Source organism: Megascapheus bottae, chromosome 14, assembly GCF_031878675.1.
Source record: "Megascapheus bottae isolate mThoBot1 chromosome 14, mThoBot2.hap1, whole genome shotgun sequence".
NCBI classification, from domain to species: Eukaryota; Metazoa; Chordata; class Mammalia; order Rodentia; family Geomyidae; genus Megascapheus; species Megascapheus bottae.
The window spans coordinates 21,830,691-21,850,713 of record NC_143522.1 but is presented as its reverse complement, the minus strand read 5'-3'; the positions used below and the strand labels follow the sequence as shown (position 1 = coordinate 21,850,713).

At 39.8% G+C, this 20,023-nt stretch overlaps 1 protein-coding gene across 1 annotated transcript in view; it reads left to right on the top strand.

Annotated features, from left to right (window-relative positions):
• Nucleotides 1-20,023, top strand: part of Kcnk10 (potassium two pore domain channel subfamily K member 10) — a 116,916-nt gene that overhangs the window by 60,983 nt on the left and 35,910 nt on the right. Inside the window, exons 4-5 of the mRNA XM_090344668.1 lie at nucleotides 6,547-6,664; nucleotides 16,650-16,810. Of these exons, the coding sequence (XP_090200794.1) occupies nucleotides 6,547-6,664; nucleotides 16,650-16,810 (279 nt within the window). The remainder of the gene's footprint in view (nucleotides 1-6,546; nucleotides 6,665-16,649; nucleotides 16,811-20,023) is intronic.

The window sequence follows — 20,023 nt, the reverse complement described above, 5'->3', positions numbered from 1 at the left end:
CTTGGGGACAGGAGAAGGTGTTAACTTGTGTGGTGGTCTGATTTTACTATGAAGTAAAACGTATTCCCCTCTCCACTCTGGAAAGATTCTGTGCCTAGGTTTATTGTTTGGTCTGTTTATTTGCTTATTGCTGACACAAGCATTCACTCTCGAGTCATTAGCTAGGCAGCTGGGTAGGTTCTGGAAATCTAACCTAGAGGAAATTCAAGAAGGCATGGAATTAAGATGCGGTAAATGTCTGCTCCTCCTCCTCTTCCTTTTCCTCCTCTTCTACTTCCGCCTCTTCCTTTTTCTATTCCTCTTTCACTTCCTTTTCTACCTCCTTTTCCCTTCCCTCCTTGTGTTTGTGCCTACGCTGGGGTTTGAACTCTGGCCTTCTCTTTTTCTTTTTTCTTTATTGTCGGAATAATGTATAGAGGGGTTACAGTTACACTTATCAGGTAGTAGGTGCATTACTTCTCCACATTGATGCCCCTTCTCATGTTTTTGGCCCCGTTTCCCTCCCCCACCCTCTTGTTTTCCCCCTTTCCCTTTCCTATTTCAAATAAACAAACATACATATATATATAATATACCAGATAATGAAGTCAGATACAGTAACAACATGAGATTAACCATAAGGGCAAAAAGAGAAGAGAAATAACATAGTATATTAAGAACAACGATCACAAAGTTAAACCTTTTGTTTTCATATCATTTCATTTAGTCTCATCCTATATGACCTTATGTACATCAGTTTTCAGCTATTGTAATTCTCTGCTAGGAGAGTCCTAGATGTGTACTAATTATGACAAATGAGGGAAACCATTGAGCCTAAGTTCCTTTGAGTTTGGCTTACTTCACTTAAAATGATTTTTTCCAAGTCTTTCCATTTCCTTACAAATGGGGCGATGTCATTCTTTCTGATGGCAGCATAGAATTCCATTGTGTATAAGTACCACATCTTCTTGGTCCATTCATCTACTGAGGGGCATCTGGGTTGATTCCATATCTTAGCTATGGTAAATAGTGCTGTAATGAATGTTGTTGTGCTAGTGGCTTTAGTATGTCCTTGTTTCTGGACATTTGGGTAAATGCTTAGGAGTAGGATTGCTGGGTCATAGGGGAGCTCTATGTTTAGTCTTTTGAGGAATTGCCATACTGCTCTCCAGAGTGGTTGAATGAGTTCATACTCCCACCAACAGTGTAGTAGTGATCCCTCCTGGCCACATCCCCTCCAGCATCTGTTGTTAGTAGATTTCTTGATCATGGCCATTCTAACTGGCGTGAGGTGGAATCTCAAAGTTGTTTTGATTTGCATTTCTTTTATGGCCAGAGATGTTGAGCATTTCTTCATGTATCTATAAGGCCCTCTCCTTTTCAACTCAACTTTTTCACTCATTATTGTCATATTACCACTTCAGTCACACTTCTACTTTTGACTGTTTACTTGTTAACTGGAAATAAGAGTTTCTTGCTTTGTGTGTTCAGGCTGGTTTTGAACCTCCATTCTCAGATACCAGCTTTCTGGGTAGCTAGAATTTATAGGTATGAACTGGTGCTTGATGTATCTTCTTACCTAATTGTATCTACTATCTGCCTGTCTGCCTATCCACTCATCTATCTTAGTGTTCATAATATGCCTTGAAACTTGAGGATAAACAAACTTAGGGAGAAACAAATGATACCCACTGAGTCTGAGCTTGTGGCCTAAGTTCTAATCTCTGCCTTTATTAAACTTCTGTCCTGTCACACCTTTTGAGCTCAACTACATGCAGTTCATTTGTGTCATTTCATTATCTGTGTACTCAGGCGGTCTTAATGGGAGGCTTATCTTCATTTTTTGCAGTATGAACACATAGAGATAAAACCCTAATGCAAATATATTTAGTTTTAAAATGTTTTACTTGAGCTCAAGCCACTAAGATCATTGAAAAATACTTTAGGAATAATAGGAGTTGAAAGTATGAACTCACTTAAAATTATTATCACTTTAAAATGACCCTTATGACCCTTCTCTGTGTATGCCCAAGCACTTACCCGCATATGTATTAAAAAGCCAGACGGATTTTGAATTTTTTATGATAATGGGTTGAGGATATAAATATCTAAATCTTGATTTGAGCATTATAAATATGTACAGTTTTTACCCACCATTTAAAAAATTTTAAAAATGTACTCCTCATTGAAGTAAGTTTGGGTACTGGGAGAGTGGTTTTTTTCTTTTTCCTCCTTCTCTTCCCTTCCCACTCCCCCTTCTCGCTCTCTCTCCTCCTCTCTTCCTCCTTCTCTCTCCCTCTCTCTGTACATGTGGTAAAGTAGTGCTGGAGTTTGAACTGAGATTCTTGCACTTGCTTGGCTTGTTTGCTCAGCTATACTCTCCTACTTGATTTGTGCTTTCTGCCTGGCCTTTTGCTAGTTTGGAGATGGAAATCTCAAAAACTTTTCTACTGGGGCTGGACTTAAAACATGATCCTCTGGATCTCAGCCTTCTGAGTAGCCAAGATCACAGGGATGAGCTAGGCTGAGAGCTATTTTTTTCTTCTTTCTAACAAGTTTTGCTTACAATGAATTAGTTCAGACCACCACTAGTTTCATACTGCTTGTAGCAACCCCTGTATAAAATGTTCACAAAACAGCTTCCCCTAGGCATTTTGGCATATTCTCTGCTTCATGGAAGATTGCTGGCATGGGGTGTGGGGAGAATTTACAGCACAGATCTAAAACAAGTTACTATTGTTTACTAGAGGGAGCTGTTCTTTCCAAGTGCTCTTCCTTGATGCTTCTGAGCTTGAACCTCCCACTCATCTCTTGACAACCTTCTCCTGTCTGATCTGGAGCTTCAGTTTTCCTACACTCTCCTTTTCAGGGTACAAAACTAAATTTTTCATATATAGATATATGTGAGCATATATCTTCACACATTTACATGTCTATATACATAAATATGTATGTATATATCCATATATTTCTCCCTATCTATCTGTCTATCTCTCTCTATATATATTAGGTGTTCCTGGGATTTGAACTCAGGAATTTATGCTTTCTAAGGCAGCCACTCTCCAAGTTGAGCCATATCCCTAGCTCTTTTTTGCTTTGGGTATTTTTGTGAATAAAGCTCTTGGATTTGTGCCCACTTGGGCCCCACTCCTCTATTTGTATAGCTGGTATGATACATATATGCCACCATGTCTAGTTTTTATTGGTCAAGATAAGCCTTGTTTATGTTTTTGTCCTCCTAAACTCTGCCTCCTGAGTATCTAGGATTACAGGTGCAAAACACCATGCCCAATCTTATTTTTAAATTGTATTTTGAATGTAGAACAGTTAAGCTATCATTATCCCCCAATAGCCAAACCAAAGTTTGGGGTCTTACATGGTCAAGGCAGTAATGCAGGTGGAAATGATTATTTGTAGTGTCTCTTCCACCTAAATTCTTAGACAATAAGCATTTTCTCTCATCCTGGTGTGGATGTGAGGATGGTAGTGGAGAGGTGAAGTGTGTTCTGGGTATCCTACCTAGAGGAAAGAGCAAAACCGGGAGATTTGGGCTGGGTAGGGTTTGAATCAGTGTTTCTCTACTTCCCACTACTTGATATAGGATAAATTTCTTAATTTTCATGTGCCTCTTTCCTCCTCATGATGCTACTTTTTTTTTTTGCAAGCTGTGGAAAGGATAAAACAGAATAAAACTTCAAACACACCTGGCTAAGTGCAGTTACTTAACAAATGTCAGTTTCCATTTCTTTTCAACTGACAAACACTTCCCTTGAGGAATAGATGTGTAAACATTAAATATATATAAATCAAATAATTCAAGTAAAGTAAAACTTGAAAAGGCATTTTTCTTTAGGTTTTTTGGATGAAACAAATAGTCATCTCCATTTGTCTTTCATGCAAATCCGCATTTTTATGAGCTGCACTGAGTCTGCTTGTGATACTTATGTGCTGTTCAAAATTGTGAGACTTGGTTAAACTTCAGCTCTCTCTGCAGCTTTATGGAAGATGCAAATATAAGGTACTGATGGTGACTGACCTAGAATTGTCCCAGAGAGGACTTAAAAAAATTCTGCTAAGTAGGATGATCAGAGCTGGATAAAATCATGAGAATATAACCCATAACCCCCTGATTAAGGCTTTGTGTTTTGGTCTGATAGTGTTTCCCCAAGCACAGAGAAAGTGAATATTTTACCAGTCAAAAGGATTTGACTGTATCCCTTCCAACGCAGAGCAGAATATATTACCTGGGTGAATAAATGGTCCTTGTCAATTAAACTGATTTGAACCACTAGCAAAGACATTTGTCCCCATCCAATGCATACAGCAGGATCTTAAATTCTAGGAGGCCAGGATTGGTGTTAAAAATGGTGACTGGCTACATCCCTTATAGTGTTTCATGTTCTTACAGCAAGAAGGAATAATCTAAGGTCTTAAACAAGAGACTTTTTCTATCATCTAGTCAATCATCTATTTGTCTGCCAAACCTAGCCTGCAGCTTGTTTTTATACTAACTCTGAAGCAAGAGTGATTTTTGCATATTCAAAGTGTAATTTTTTTAAAAGGAAAAAGATTAAAATGCAAAAGTGACTATTTGTAACCTTCCCAGGCAAAAATATTTATTCTGTAGCACTTTGTCTAAAGAAGATCTGTGGCTCAAATGATAGAGCCCTTACCTACTAAGCGCAAGAAGGAGAGGGGAAAAAGAGGCAGTAAAGGAGGAGGAAGAGGAAAAAAAGCAGGGGAAACATGGGGCTGAAATGCACAGAGGGAGTCTCCAGGAAAAGATGGATTTGATACATGCTGTCAAATGGACAGGAGAGGGTGTAAACAGAGGAATGAGAGGACACCTTGTGAACTGTCCTGTCTGGAGTGGACACTCATACATTGCTAGGACATGAGAATAGGTTATCAGTATGGCCAATTTAGTGGTAGTTTAAAAAATATATGAATTTCTAAGCTGGGTAGTTAGCAAGGGATCATTGCAATTTAATAAAAAGTAACATCTCATGGCCAGGAGTTTGGCCTAGTGGTAGAGTGCTTGCCTAGCATGCACGAAGACCTGGGTTCAATCCCTCGGTACCACATACATTAAAAAAAAAAGCTGTAAGTGGTGCTGAGGCTCAAGTGATAGAGCTCTAGCCTTGAGAAAGTCCAAGAACAGTGCTCAGGCCCTGAGCTAAAAGCCCAGGACTGGCAAAAAAAAAATAACATCTCCTCTGTCTCTGTCTCTGTCTCTGTCTCTGTCTCTGTCTCTGTCTCTGTCTCTCTCTCTCTCTCTCTCTCTCTCTCTCTCTCTCTCCCTCCCTCCCTCTTTCCCTCCCTCCCTCCATCCCTTCATTCCTCCCTCCCTCTCTCTCTCTCTCTGAATATCCGGAAGCTAAGACTACCATCACACACTACATGTTTTGGTTAGCCATGCATATATATAATGGTGATTCCATTAGGTTGTGTCACCGAGTGACATTGTGCCCATTTTGGTATGTGGGGCTACACACTATGGTGTTTTCACAATGACAAAAATGCTCAGCAGTGCATTTCTCAGAATTGTGTTTATCATTATCACATTATTGTCTTTTTTTCCATATATTTTTATTGTAATTAATAGAAGGGTTACATTATATTTACCAGATAGAAGGTGCATGACTTCACAAACATTGAACACCTTTGTCTTTCTTAAGCCCCAAGACAGACAGAAGCTGGGCTGAGAATACTATGTAGACCATCTCATTTCATCTTTATAACAATTAGGGAGGAGACCTTGCTGCCATTTGCAAATGAGTTAGGTTTAGAATGGTTAAACTAACTCACCCAAGATTCCAAAGTTAAGGGTAGGCACAGCCAAGATGCCCTGACGTAGAGAGTGTAAGCTTTTCATTCTTATGCTGTTGAAAGAAGCTCAAGAGTGATCTTGCCCGCCAGAAATGACCAGTTGGGTTGAAGAGTTTGAAGGACATCTCACAGCTATAGAAATTAATTTCACATAATTAGGGCCATTCTATACCTCCATTGTTTTGGGGTTTTTTTGGTTGGTTGTGGGGCTTGAACTCTGGGTACTGTCCCCGAGCTCTTTAGCTAGCATACTATCACTTGAGCCACAGCGCCACGTCTGGTTTTCTGGTGGTTTATTGGAGATAAGAGTCGTCTAGACTTGGTACCTGGGCTGGCTTTGTAGTGTGATCCTCAGATCTCGGCCTCTTGAGAAGCCACTGATGCCAAGTTTGTTATGACTGTGATCATAGTCCACCATCTATAATCAGTTGCAAAGAGCATTTGCTTAGTCTGAGTTTATGTCACTAAACTATGTAAGACACAGGTGTGAGTCACGGATGCCAATTTGATATAACTGTCACCATGTTCTATATCTTAGATCCCCCCTTAAAATAATTTTGTAATTTCCATATCTTCACGGCTGTATCTTCATCACCATCCACCTAAGATCACTAGATCACTGTAGGTTCTGAGGCAAGGGATTAATTCATTGGAAGTTACAAAAACAAAAAATAAACTAACTATAAAGACCCCAGCAATCCTTCTTAACTGAGTCTCATGCCCTTCCTCTCTTTGCAGCATGCCCTGGACGCTGACAATGCAGGAGTTAGCCCAATAGGAAACTCTTCCAACAGCAGCAGTCACTGGGACCTGGGAAGTGCCTTTTTCTTTGCTGGAACTGTCATCACCACCATAGGTATCCATTCATTCCAATATCTTTCCTCTGCAGTTGGTCAGCATTTTCTCCTCTCAGCACCCTGGGTAGTGTGAGGCTGGAGGGAGGTTCAGGCTCAGGAAACATTGTCAGTGGAATACAATAGTTGTGCTTTCCAATAAAAGGCAAAGCACAGTAAAGACTTTTTAGAAGGAAAGGCTTAGTATTTAGCTTAAAAGATAACTGGACAGTTGAATCCAGGTTTCTCTATTAAACTCATATTATATATATACATATATCATATATCTCTCTATATGTAATATGATTTATCAACTTATTGTAAAGATTATATATCTCTTATTACAGTTAATATACTAGAACACAGATCTTTTATAAAATATTTTATGAATAATAGGATATTTTTTCTTCCCCCCTCTTTTAAAGCTTCCTAGAGACAACCATGTTTGTCTCTGTTGCTTGATGGCTTGACATTCATTACTGTATCTTTAACTATCATCCTTGTATTGCCACTTGTGGAATTTCCAGTTTTAAGGTTATTTCTTGGCTTTCCGTGGTGGAAGATGAGGGGTTAGTCTCTTCCACTGCACAACAAAAAGCCTCACTTAACTTTTCTTTCTTTCTTTCTTTCTTTCTTTCTTTCTTTCTTTCTTTCTTTCTTTCTTTCTTTCTTTCTTTCTTTCTTTCTTTCTTTCTTTTTGTGAGTCATGGGGCTTGAACTCTGGTCTGGGTGCTGTTCCTGAGCTCTTCAGCTCAAGGCTACCACGCTACCCTTGAGCCAAGTGCCACATCTAGAGGTTAACTTTTGTGCTTGGGCTAGATTTGAACCTTGATCCTCGGATCTCAGCCTCCTGAGTAGCTAGGATTACAGGCATGAGCCACCACTGCAGCTAGTACTAGAATATCTTATATAGTTTAGTGACATAAACTCTGACTAAGCAAATACTCTTTGTAACTGATTATATGGTGAACTATGATCACTTCTTTTTTTCTTTTGGCACTGATTTTTGGTGTGTGTGTGTGTGTGTGTGTGTGTGTGTGTATGTGTGTGTGTGTGTGTGTTTCTCCCTGATATCTGGAGAAGTTTTGTATTTTTGTCTTAGTTTTGCAATTATTTAATGATAGCTAAAATCTTAGGCTTCCCGTCATTAACAAGCATGCTTTCCATTCTCCTCTGGGTGGTGATATCTGTTCTTTCTCTCCTCCAGTACACAATTTTAGTTGACACAATCTTGTTAATGTTTCCCTTAGTGATTAAATATTCTGGCTTCTGTCATATGATTTGCCAGCTTTAAGCAATGCTCCTTGGCTCTCAGCTACTACAAATGACTCAATTCATTTCTTAGCATTTCAGCTATTATTCATTGAATCATTCTACCTTAAGGTATGCATTAAGGCATACAATTTTTTACATTCTTTTTTCTTCACCTGATACATTGCTTTTGTCATAGCTCTGTAGTTTAATATCACCAATGTTTGCCTCTAGGTCTTTGGACACAATTTTCTTGATTGTAAATTTCTTGGTGAAAAAGCATTCTCAAGTTGCTTAAGACTATCCTTGACAGAGAGACACAGATAGAGATGGAGACAGAGACAGAGAGAGTTCTCTCTTGTCTGCCTTTTCTTGTTTACCCAGTTCCTGGGTGCTATCTTCAGACACCAAGGGTGGATCTTTTCTCCATTTAGTCCACCAACTCACCTGTCAGTACCCCCTGATGAATCTTCGCAGACACCTGTAGTGATATGCTTTATCATTTCCCTAATTAGCTTCCAGTATTCATAATCCAGTCAGGTTGACATAATAAAATTAATAATCACAGCTGCTTAATGTAATTATATGACCTAAAAACTTTACATTAGCAAATTGACAATATAGAAACATTAGCTATTGTGGGTATTCAAGATGTCCACTTCCATGACTGCAGATCAGGTTGGTCCATACTAGCCCATAGCATCACTAACCCAGCTACAGAAGCTGGTAGCCTTGCCCACTTGGTGGTATAAGCCATGGCTGTAGCTGGCAGTCTTACTGTTATGGTGGGAAACAGGGTTATGTTGTAAAAGAATTCAAGTTGAGAAGGTCTGGGCTACTTCTGGGTGTATTTTCTTTTTTTGAAATTACTTTCCATACCTAGTCTATGATCTAAGAGATATGAGAGTATATTTTAAAGATGATAAAAAACTTGGTTTTCATGTTTTCTGAAATGGTTGAATCTGTATTCTGTGTGATTGGAATAAAAATATAGCTACACTGGACTGCACTAACTGTGGATTTTTCTCCTAATGGTCTTTATTGTGTCAATTTGTTGGGAAATTAACTTGTGCTAATTTGCTAATTAATTGGTTAACTCAGGGTTTTGGTCCATGGGTGGTCATGGCGTCATGTGCTTGAGGAATGGCCACTCTGTAATCCTATGGGAAAACATTTGATGTGTAACATTTTCTGCTGTTATGTGCAGAAATTGCACATGAGTTTGTAAAAATCACCCTTACTCTTGGTTCCTGCAGCCTGGCTGGCATCCATTCTGTTTTTTACCTTTGTCTCAGTAACATTATCTTAGTAGGTCTCTCCAATTCATCATCCCAAACTTCAAGAGAATTGTTTTCTAGATTAAAAAATGTAGTCCTTAGCTCAAAGATGGACATGTAATCTGGGTTAGGTCTCCAAGAGCCTCAGGTTTTTACCAGAGCTTTGGAGGGGATAACTTCCCCTTTCTTACTGAAGGTAAGAAGGAGATGCAGGCACAATGGGGCATGCTCTTCCTTTGATCAGTTGCTTTGTCTAGAATTCAGTTAATACTACAGCAGAGTTAATAAAAGGTGAGTAGGGTTCTTCTTCCTAGCTTTTGAGCTGTAGATGGAGTTACGTGTCAAATCCTATGAAATAAATATGAAATCTCTTGTTTACCAAGGTCAACGTGTTCCCATATTTAAATAATTCACTGGACTATAACTGAAAAGAAAATCCTAACTATATATATGCATCTGAAAGAGCTCACGAGGGTCAGTAAGTGTCCCTAACCCCAGTGCTGAAGTCAGACCTTTCCAGACACTGTGGCTTCTGTCTCCTCACCTTCTGTATGCTTGGGCCATGTGTTCTAGGCAGAATAAATATCCTGTTAGATATGCCTCCATGTTCACATGCTCATGTTCTGGCTGTCTGGAAGGCTGTTCCTTCTCTGGAAAGAGATTGGACTTGTGATGCCACATATACATAGGAGGGGGCCCTGTCTCACATGACAAAGATGCTGAATGTCCATGGGAAACTGTAACAAAATAAGCATGCAAACAAAACAGACAAAAATAAAAGCCAAGATGCTGAGTTAGCACTAGCAGTTAGACTTTTGTTTTCTTCAATTTAGAAAATATACTTTTCACTTTTTCCTTTTTTTTTAAACTGAGAGATAAAGTGTAGTAAATAGAACATAATTAGCTGGCTAAATTTTCACCCCAGAGTAGAGAGTGTCTTCATAAAGTCATATGGTTAGAGAATTTCAAAGAAAACTAATGCGAAGTAAGAAAGAATACAGAGGTGAAGAAATGATCGCTTTTCTCATTACTTGGCAAATTCATTCATTGTAAATCCTTAAAAAATACAAAAAAGGGAGAGGGTGGGCAGAGGGAAATGGGGACAAAAACATGAGAAAGGGTAGCAATGTTTGTGAAGTAAGTCACCTATCTGGCGAATATAATGTAACCCTTCTATTAATTACAATAAAAATATATTAAAAAATACAAAAGGTCAGGGACTTAGTTCTTCTAGTTCTTCCTGAGAAATTTCTCACTATTTAGGAGTCAAGAAAGTAGAATATGGCTAACAAAGAGCTATGTTCTCATTAAGGGTGAAATAAACAAATGCCAGTCTGTTTGCTTGAGTTCATAACAGTTTACAAAATAATATTGTCAAAGTTTCTTTATGTAATTAGTGATGGTAACACTTCCAATTGCTTTGATGATTCCCTTTTATTTTTTCACCCTGTGATTATACATTGTGAGAGGCTTAAGCTATTTCTACTTTTATTAGAGCATTAACATCAGAAAAAAAAAAACTTTTGTGCAGGAAGCGCAGTTTTCCTCTTTGCTTATTTCCTTGAAAAGTTCCCTTGGAAGAGATTGTTCTGTCAAAGACATGTACTTGAAAGACTTAGCAGATTGCTTTTGAAAACAAAACAAAACAAAACTCTCATGAGCAGCATGAGGTTACATACTTTTCAGATGCAAAAAGGTATGCTCATAGCCTGGTGTGGTGGCTCACATCTGTAATCCTAGCTACTCAGGAGGCTGAGATGTGAGGATCAAGGTTCAAAGCCAGTCCAAGCACAAAAGGACCTGAGACTCTTATCTCCAATTAACCTCTAGAAAATGGGAAGTGGGGCTTGGCTCAAGGGTAAGGTGGTAGCCTTGAGCTGAAGAGCTTAGGGGCAACACCCAGGCTGCGTTCAAGCCCCACGACCCACAAAAATAAAATGCACCCATTATTTAGAAAGTGAAGAGAGAGCGAGCTTAGAAATGAAAGTCCTTGCTGCAAAGCAGTAGTACTATTCAGTATCAGCGGTTCCTTTAATCTGTGAATATCAAAGCACTTTTAAAAGAGCTTTTCTTATGATGGAATATACAGAGATCTGTACTTATACACTTTCCTTTCATATCCATGGATTTGTGTACATGGGTTCCTTCTGATTTGAGGAATCTCCATTCTGCCTTCCATAGTGGTTGCACTAATTTATATTCCCACCAGCAATGTAATAGAGTTCCTTTCTCCATTTCTACCCCCACATCCTCACCAGCATTTGTTGTTTATATTCTTGATGATGGCCATTTTTACTGGAGTGAGATGGAACTGTGTTGTTTTGATTTGCATTTCTTTTATGACCATGCATTGAAGTGTTACAAGTAATTTGGAGATGATGTAGATGGGAGGATGTGTGTAGGTTTATATTCGAATATAGTATTTTATGTAAGGGACTTGGATTTCTGCTATCTGCAGGAGTTCCTGGAATCTAGGCTGCATGGATACTAACAGGCAACACACCCAGGCACTTCTCCAAATCAGTGGCCACACGAGAATGAAGCCCAGATAGCTCAGTCCATGACAAGGGTGCCATAACTTATTCTGATGTGATGAAGTTTCCTTGCCTTTGGAAATTGACTCTGCTGATGGATCCCTAGCAACTGGCTAGGGAGAAGGCACGCACGTGTATTCAGATGCTTTTCTACAAGCTATGACGGGTAGAAGGGCAACAACTGATTGCTTTCTTTCTAATGATTCTGCAAAGCCATTAGAATGCAGCATTTGAGGCATTTTCTGACTGAGTTACCTTGCTCTGCCTACATCAGAGAAAGTACCTGGTTTAGTTTCAGGTGGTATCTGGTGACTATGTCACTTGCTTGGCAGCCTCTGTGCTGGTATCTGCCAAGGTACTGAGGCAGTGGCTTGTGTTTCTACAGCACTTTGATGGGGTGTTTAATCCATGACTGTGGGAATAGGAACCATTGGTCCTAACGCATCCTGAGTGCTGTACTAGATACTGTGCACTGTGCTTCACGTGCATGATCTCATTTGTTCTCACAGTAACCATACAAGGTAGGTACTGTTACTATCTGCGTTTTAACAATGGTAGGACTGAAGCCCACAGAAGTTCAGTAACTTGTCCATTATCTCACAGATAGGAAGTAACGGAATCTAGCATCCTCCACCAGGTCTGGCTATATAGTTTGTGGCGCCCAGTGCAAAAATGAAAATGTATTACCTTACAAAAAGTGATTAAGAACCTAAAATGTCAAGAGCAGAGCATTAGACCAAAGCATGTGGGCCTTCTATGTGTGAGGTCCTGTGTGATCATATAGTTTTCTCACCCATCCAGCAGCTCTACATGAACAGACTGGCTGGTTCTCGGATGTACTCTTTAAACACTTTGGCAAAGCCTTGACTTTGGCATAGAAGCAGCACATGGAAGTGTGTGCGTGCGTGAGTGCATGCCTGCGTGTGTGTGTTGTGTGTGTGTTGTGTGTGTGTGTGTGTGTGTGTGTGTGTGTGGTCTAAGTTTCTTTTCAACACATCAGTTTTGGGTTCATAAAGGACTTGGAACTGCCTTCTAAAGTATGATGGGTGAGCCAAGCTGAGGCCTGTTGGTCTCACCCCTTAGAGCAGCCTCTGTTCCCGTTCCTGGCTGTGTCCTTGCAGAGCGACTTCTCTACTGCTGAAAGTCACTGGCAGCCAGTTGAACTTCTTGGACTCCTTTGCTTTACTTCCACTGTTCCAGATTAGTTTTACTGGAAAATTGTCTCCTCTAACAGCTGACTCACTATTCTTATTTCTTACTCTTGGTGGCCTCTAACTGCCCACAAGAAATATATACCTACCATCCAGCCATGGCCTCACTTAGGCTATGAGCCAACCTAGCTCATTGTACAGTCATTTGGTCCCTTGTCTGGCTGCTTTGAGAGAGCAACAGTCTTATTGTGAGAAAAATAGGCATCAACCATCTCTTTTCTCCTAGGGTTTAGTTTTTCTGGAGACATCTTGTTCAGAAGCATAATGCCACATCACACAAGCTTACGGAGGACTTACCTTGTATACTCTTCACATGCATTTAGTCTTCATGTGGAACTCATGCTTCTCATAGAACTCCTAATAGCTGTGATGTCATGTGTTTAATAACCCTGTCTTTCAGATAGGCAGAATGTGAGGCAGAGAAGTTGGGATAATTTTATCCCAGATCCAGTAAAGTGACACATCAGTATAGGAATCCACGTGGGATCTAGCTCTAGAGCCTGCATATCAGCATAACATATATCTTCAGGGTTCTAGCAGGTCGTTTGGAAAGATGGGCAGGGCAGTCTAACAGGTCCGGTACACCTAGAACTCTAATCAAGGGATGGACCTGTCCATTGCTTCAGAGAAAAGTTGCAAATTGTATTTTTCCAAAGTGACAAGGTGAAGGGTCAAGTGTTTTTGTTTTTTGTTTTCATATAGGTTCTCAAAGGCAGGAGAATGCAGATATGTACAGGCCCACATGTAAAATTTAGCATTGCTCAAGAATACAATCACTTAATGTCTACTATGAAGTGAGTTACCATAAAAAGAGGCCCTTAAGTATTTCTAGAGACTTTTTTGTATATTATTAGTGCCATTATTCAGGAACTTCAGATTAATTTTATTTTAGTGTTCTTGTCTATAAAACATCACTCAATAACACCAACAATAATTTTCATTGATGTACTATAATAATAATTATCATTATTTGTATTGATATGACACTTTATCAGTTTTTTGTCAGTTGTAGAACTTGTACTCGGGGCCAGGGGCTATCCTTAAGCTTTTTTGCTCAAAGTTAGCACTCTAATACTTTGAGCCACAGTGCCACTTCCATTTTTCTAAAAGTTAATTGGAGGTAAAGAGTCTTAAGGCCTTTCCTTCCTCTGCTAGCTTTCAACTGTTATCCTCAGAGCTCAGTCTCTGAATAGACAGGGTTATAGAAGTATGCTGTGGGTGCCCTGTTGTTTTTTTTTTTTTTTGGCCAGTCCTGGGCTGGAGCTCAGGGCCTGAGCACTGTCCTTGGACTTTCTCAAGGCTAGAGCTCTACCACTCGAGCCTCGGCACCACTTCTGGCTTTTTTCTAGGTATGTGGTACCGAGGAATTGAATCAGGCTCTTCGTGCATGCTAGGCAAGCACTCAACCACTAGGCCAAACTCCCCGCCCCCCCGTTGGTTTTTTAACTTCCTATTTTTTCTTGAATTCCTCTAACACTAGGACTTGGAGAGGTTAAGTAGTCTTAGGACCACCAAGCTGTAAGGAGTAGATAGAACTAGACCTGGAGCCATCTCCAGGCTTCTCTCTGGCACTGCTTGAGTGACACTGACATGCCTTGAGAACCACAGTGCCTTAGCCAAGATTGCAAAGTGGCTTCCTCTGAGAGCAGGGAGAATGAAAGAGCACTTGTCAGGGTCAGTAAGATGCCCATTGCACAGGTTGAAAGCTTCAGTTTTCCTGTGTCTGTTTCTTTCAGAGGTTCTCAAACTAAAAGGAAACCTGAATTCCCTGAAATCAAGTGGTTATGATACAGTCCCGATAGAGTCCTCATGCCTCCACAAAACTAGGCTATTTTGAAGTCACCATAAATGTATGAAAAGCAGAGCTGTAGATGGATGGTTGTTTCCTTTGCAGTAAGGCTACATTAATGTAAATCAGATTATTCTGGAGGAGCATGCTTGGCAAAATGATTTTGTCCAAGTTCCTAAAAGTTACCTAAGTGGTTTTGTCAGTTTAAATCAAGATGATGGTGAATAAAGGTAATTTGAAACAAGGATGTCTTGCCTTGAGAACTCATTTATGGAATGGAACCTGTAATTTAAATAATTTGTGATGAGAGGTTTGAATGATTCTGAACAGAACATTGAGATAGAAAACAGCCAAGTGACTCATTCCCACAGGCAGACATCAACTATGACTTCCTCAGGTTTGGAGGAGGTTAGAGGACGGAGAAGCCTTCCACATCTTCCCTTACTCGGCTACATTCTCAGCGTGCACATAACCATGGCCCATAACTCACTCATTGCATGGATTCAAACACAGGCATCACAAGAGCTACCCCAATGTGGGAGAATGGTTAGGTAACTACGGTAGATACTGGCTAACCTGAGTATAGTGCTCATGGTTGTAGAAATGGGCTCAGTTGGGCTCATTTTCCAGCCTTTTTCTTCTGTCTCCATCTAATCGAGTGTACCCAATATTCACTATACATTCACTGCTTCTATAATCACATTTTTGGAGGTACTGGAGATGGAGCCTAGAGCCTCACAAGTGCTAAGCAAACACTCTTATATTTGAGACAAATCCTCAGCCCTGCAATCTCAAAATTCTATTTTTGTGTGTGCCAGTCCTGGGGTCCCTAAGGTTTATTTGGGTCAAGGCTAGTATTACCATCTGAGTCACAGCTCCACTTCTGTCTTTTTGGTAGTTACGGACTTTCTTGCCCGGGCTGGCTTTGAAGCATGATCTTCAGATCTCAGCCTCCTGAGATTCTAGGAGTATAGGCAGGAACCATTGGTGCTCAGCTTGTACAATTCTTAAGAATGCAGATGTTGGTATTTTCAAAGAGTTATTTGAAATTCATATTAATTTAGGATTTTTTTTACATTTTGATATTTCCACATCCATTTTTATCAATCAACTTTTACTTAGCATGGTTTGCCCTTGGTGCAAGATGTGGTAGCTGGAGAAGCAAGACAAAGAGATAAGATAGAAGTTTTGTTAAGGAGAAAGAGAGCCAGGCACTGCTGGATTTCATTGTCAATGGGAGAGAGAGTCCCTGACTCATTGATTCTCTTTTGTTTACTGTTAGCAGTAATAGTAAACCACAGGATGAAACCAGACATGGGCCCTCTCTGAATTTATACTAGACTGCATTTCCTCTCGTGTGAAGTGCCATCATTTTGGGACTGCAACTGCCACCTAAGCAGCTGGGAGTGTGGCCTACTGGTAGAGTGCTTGCTGAGCATACATTAAGCCCTCGGTTCAATTCCTCACTACCACATACACAGAAAACGCTGAATGTGGTTCTGTGGCTCAAGTGGGAGAATGCTAGCCTTGAGAAAGCTCAAGGACAGTGCCCAGGCCCTGAGTTTAAGCTCTGGGACCGGTAAAAAAAAGAAAAAGAAAAAAAAGAAAAAAGAGAAAAGAGAAAAAAGGAGTGCTTGTCTAAGTCCAAAGGGCAATTGGCAAACTCCTTCCAGATGTTCCAGTTCTCATAAACAATCATGTTCGGGATTCTTGGAATTTCCGAGGAGCCTAGTATCATTTCCATCAGAAATTTAAAAAAAAATCTATAAAGTCTAGGAAACTATTTACAAAGAGGAATAGAAGCAGTGAGGCAATGATGTTCTATTGCCAAATATGCAAAGTGGGGCATGCAGAAATTGTTTGCAAAGTCTGAATTCTTTGGTCAGTATTTCACCTTCTCTTTCCTCTCATCTCTTTTCTTCTTTCTTTCTACTATTTCTCACCAGGGTATGGGAATATTGCTCCAAGTACTGAAGGAGGCAAAATCTTTTGTATTTTATATGCCATCTTTGGGATTCCACTCTTTGGTTTCTTATTGGCTGGAATTGGAGACCAACTTGGAACCATCTTTGGGAAAAGCATTGCCAGAGTGGAGAAAGTCTTTCGAGTGAGTACTGCATCTATTTTGCCCGTACCTACTGTGATCCAGTTGGCTTTAGCTTAACAGGGTTCAGAAAGCGCTATCAGGGCACCATGCTCTTTTAATAAAACGTTATATCCGTGTTTTCTGATGGACCCATGGCTCACAGAGTTAATAACTGCCCAGATTCCTTTCTCTTGAACTGCTCCCTACTTTACAGTGGTACTTGTGGAAATACAGTACAAGATGGCTAAGTATTAGTACTAAGATGTACATAGCGTTTTACTCTGATTATGCTGAGACAGAATGGTTTACAAAGAGTAGAAATTTACTTCTCCACATTTGGCTGCTGAAGAGTCAGAGACAAAGGTCTGAATTGCATGGCAAGGGTCTTGTTTTCTTTAAGCTGGCTTTTTTTTTTTAAAGAATGCTACGTCTTCACATGGGCAGAGAGGATGGAAGAGAAAAGGGAACACTGGAGGAAGTCTATTTTTATAAGAACCTCTATCTCATTCAAGAATGAAGAGTCCTTTTGACTGAATTGTATTTTAAAGGTTCATACCTCTTAATGCTATCTCATGGGCCATAGAGTTTTACCATCTAAGTTTTGTAGGAGACACATCACAGCAAATCACAGCCCTCAGCTTCTCCTTAAAGATGGGAAATGGTTTCGGTAGTGGTTTTGCCGGGAACACAGAACAATGCAAACGTATCCATTTTGTTATCAGAACACCTTGTCTCTAGCCACGGTGCTTCCAGGCTGATCCTAGGGAGCTTCTTGCAAAAACTGGTCTGCTCTGGGTATGGCTCCTCCCCATTCTGCCTCCTCCTGCTAAGGGATCCCACAGGAAAAGCCAGCACAGAGACTGATGATGTTTGCTGCTGGCTCAGTGCATGTTTTCCTCTGGGAAATAGATAAACAAGAGACATAAATCTCAATTCAAAGAACTAATTTCCTAAAGCTGATAATATGCCTAGCTTGGTGACAGGAATGTGGGTGGCTGTGATTATAGACTGAGGTTTTAGAGCCCTTGAAATCATATCCCGTTATTTAATTCTATAGAATGCTCATCTAACTTAGGCCTACATTTGTTTCTGTGCTTTGGCCAATCTTGACTTAACTTTCAAGTGTTCCAGAATTTTCAGCATAAGTAAGAAAATTATTTCCGATGATGACTTAATGTTTTTTTTTCCAATGTGAACACAATCATTTTATTTGTTTGCTTTTTCATTTTTATTACCAGTAAGTATTTGTATAAAGGGTTTCAATTCAGCATGTTAGTTTATGAGTACAATGCACTTTTAAATAAAAGATTTAAGGCTTCAATTCAACAAGTCAGATTATGAGTATTAGCCAACTTGATCAATTACTTTTTCCATCATTCTCCCCATATTTGAGAACTTTCTCAGAAGCTAGCCATGATGGGCAAAGACAGATGAGGGGTGAGTTCTATAGCAGACATTTTTTTTGCTCCCCCTTTGAGATAAGAACTTTGAGACTTTATTTAAGGCTGCCCCCCTCAGATTCCTGGCTTATACTTCGCTTTAGAAGAATGCTGGAGAGTTCTCTAGATGAGCAGTTGCAGAGTTTGTTTAGACACATATGTTAGCTCATTGATTCCGAGTAAGCTGTGTTAATTTGTTTATTAGCCAAAGAGAATGTAATGTGGATCTATTTTATAACAATTTGGTAATTAAATGAAATAATGTATGGGAAAGAGCTTGGCACAGCGCCACACATGTAGAGTTCAGAGCTGAGAGGGAGAACTTTATTGGCAGGCTAGCTGCTTTCTCAGGTTTTATCTGAGTAGCTCCATGTAGAAATTTCTCTGGAATATCTCACAGCCTTTGCTCCCTGGAATTGGAGCTAGGGGGCCTCACTGGAGACTGCACCTGGCATCTCCAAGTGGTCACCATGGAAACCACAGTTCTCAGCATCTCCCATGTTTAGGACTCACTGATTCAGGATGTGTCTCCATGAATGTCCCTGTGAGAAAGGGCCATTCATTTCCTTGATAGAGAGGAAAGTGAAATCTGGTGGATTAAACACTTCAAAGTACACGAGCATTCACATGGAGAAATGACTGATCTGGCACGCTACTTTCTTTGCTGTTTCTCTAGCTCTGTTTCCTTAGTTGTAGAAGAAAGGGCTTTCCAAATCCCTCGTGGCAATGAAGCAAAACTTTTATTAGATTCTAAACAAGGGAAGAGTTTGCAATCATTTTACTGCTTCTGCTACCAAGTTAGAACTTATTCTCTTCCCTTCAAGCATTCTCCTTCTTAAAGCTATGTAAATTGGCCTCTATTCAATAGACCCTGGGACAGAGCCTTAAAAAAATCTTACTTTTCATTTTTATAATAAAGGCCCACCAAGTCCTTGTAGAGCCATCAAAGACTAGGAGCTGGCCTGGGGCCATCGCTCAAGTGTTGAGTGCTAGGCCACTGGTTTCAGTCCCCAGTATATCGAGAGGAAAAATAACAAAAGAGAAAAGAAAGACTAGGCAGTTATTTAGAAAGGCGAGGCAGGCATGCACCATTGAATTGGCAGTACATAATAGATGCACCTGCTGAATGTGGCAGAGGAGATGGAATTCCAGGAGATTATGAGTATCCTTCTGAATATTCAAATAGATGCACATCAGATCCTGCAGTAGTTTGCTGGCTGCAGGTGAAGTTTTCAAAGGGGGAAAACCCCTTTAAAGCACACAGCCATTCATTTAAAGTACATTTAGAAGGCCAGCTATTCCTAGATGATGATTTCAGGAATGAAAATTATATAAACCAACAAAGCTTGGGGGTTCTTAATGGGAAAGTTCATGTATTTTTAAAAAGATCTTTTAAATCTTCACATGAAAGGCTTTTCTCTCAGCTCTTGTGAACAGGAATTTTTTTTTTTGTGGAGTAAAAAGCAAACAAACAAACATATGAAGTCATCCTTTAGGTGTCTTTGTTTGAATGTTTCTGATTCGGACCATTTAGACATATCTCAGTTTTGAGCCTCATTTGAATTACTAAGAGGCACTGTATTTCTTAGCAATGCTTATGGAACAGAATTATAAAATGCCTGGCTATTGGCTTTTTAAAAATGCAGAGTGAATAAGTAAGAATGCCCCTTTCTTCTCCTGTGGAGTTCAGAACTAATTGGGAGCTAGAGGCATCAGATAGAAATCAAAATGTCAGCTTTTATTACTGATGAGCTGACTAGAAACTATAGCTTTTCATTTTGTTGAGTATTTTTTT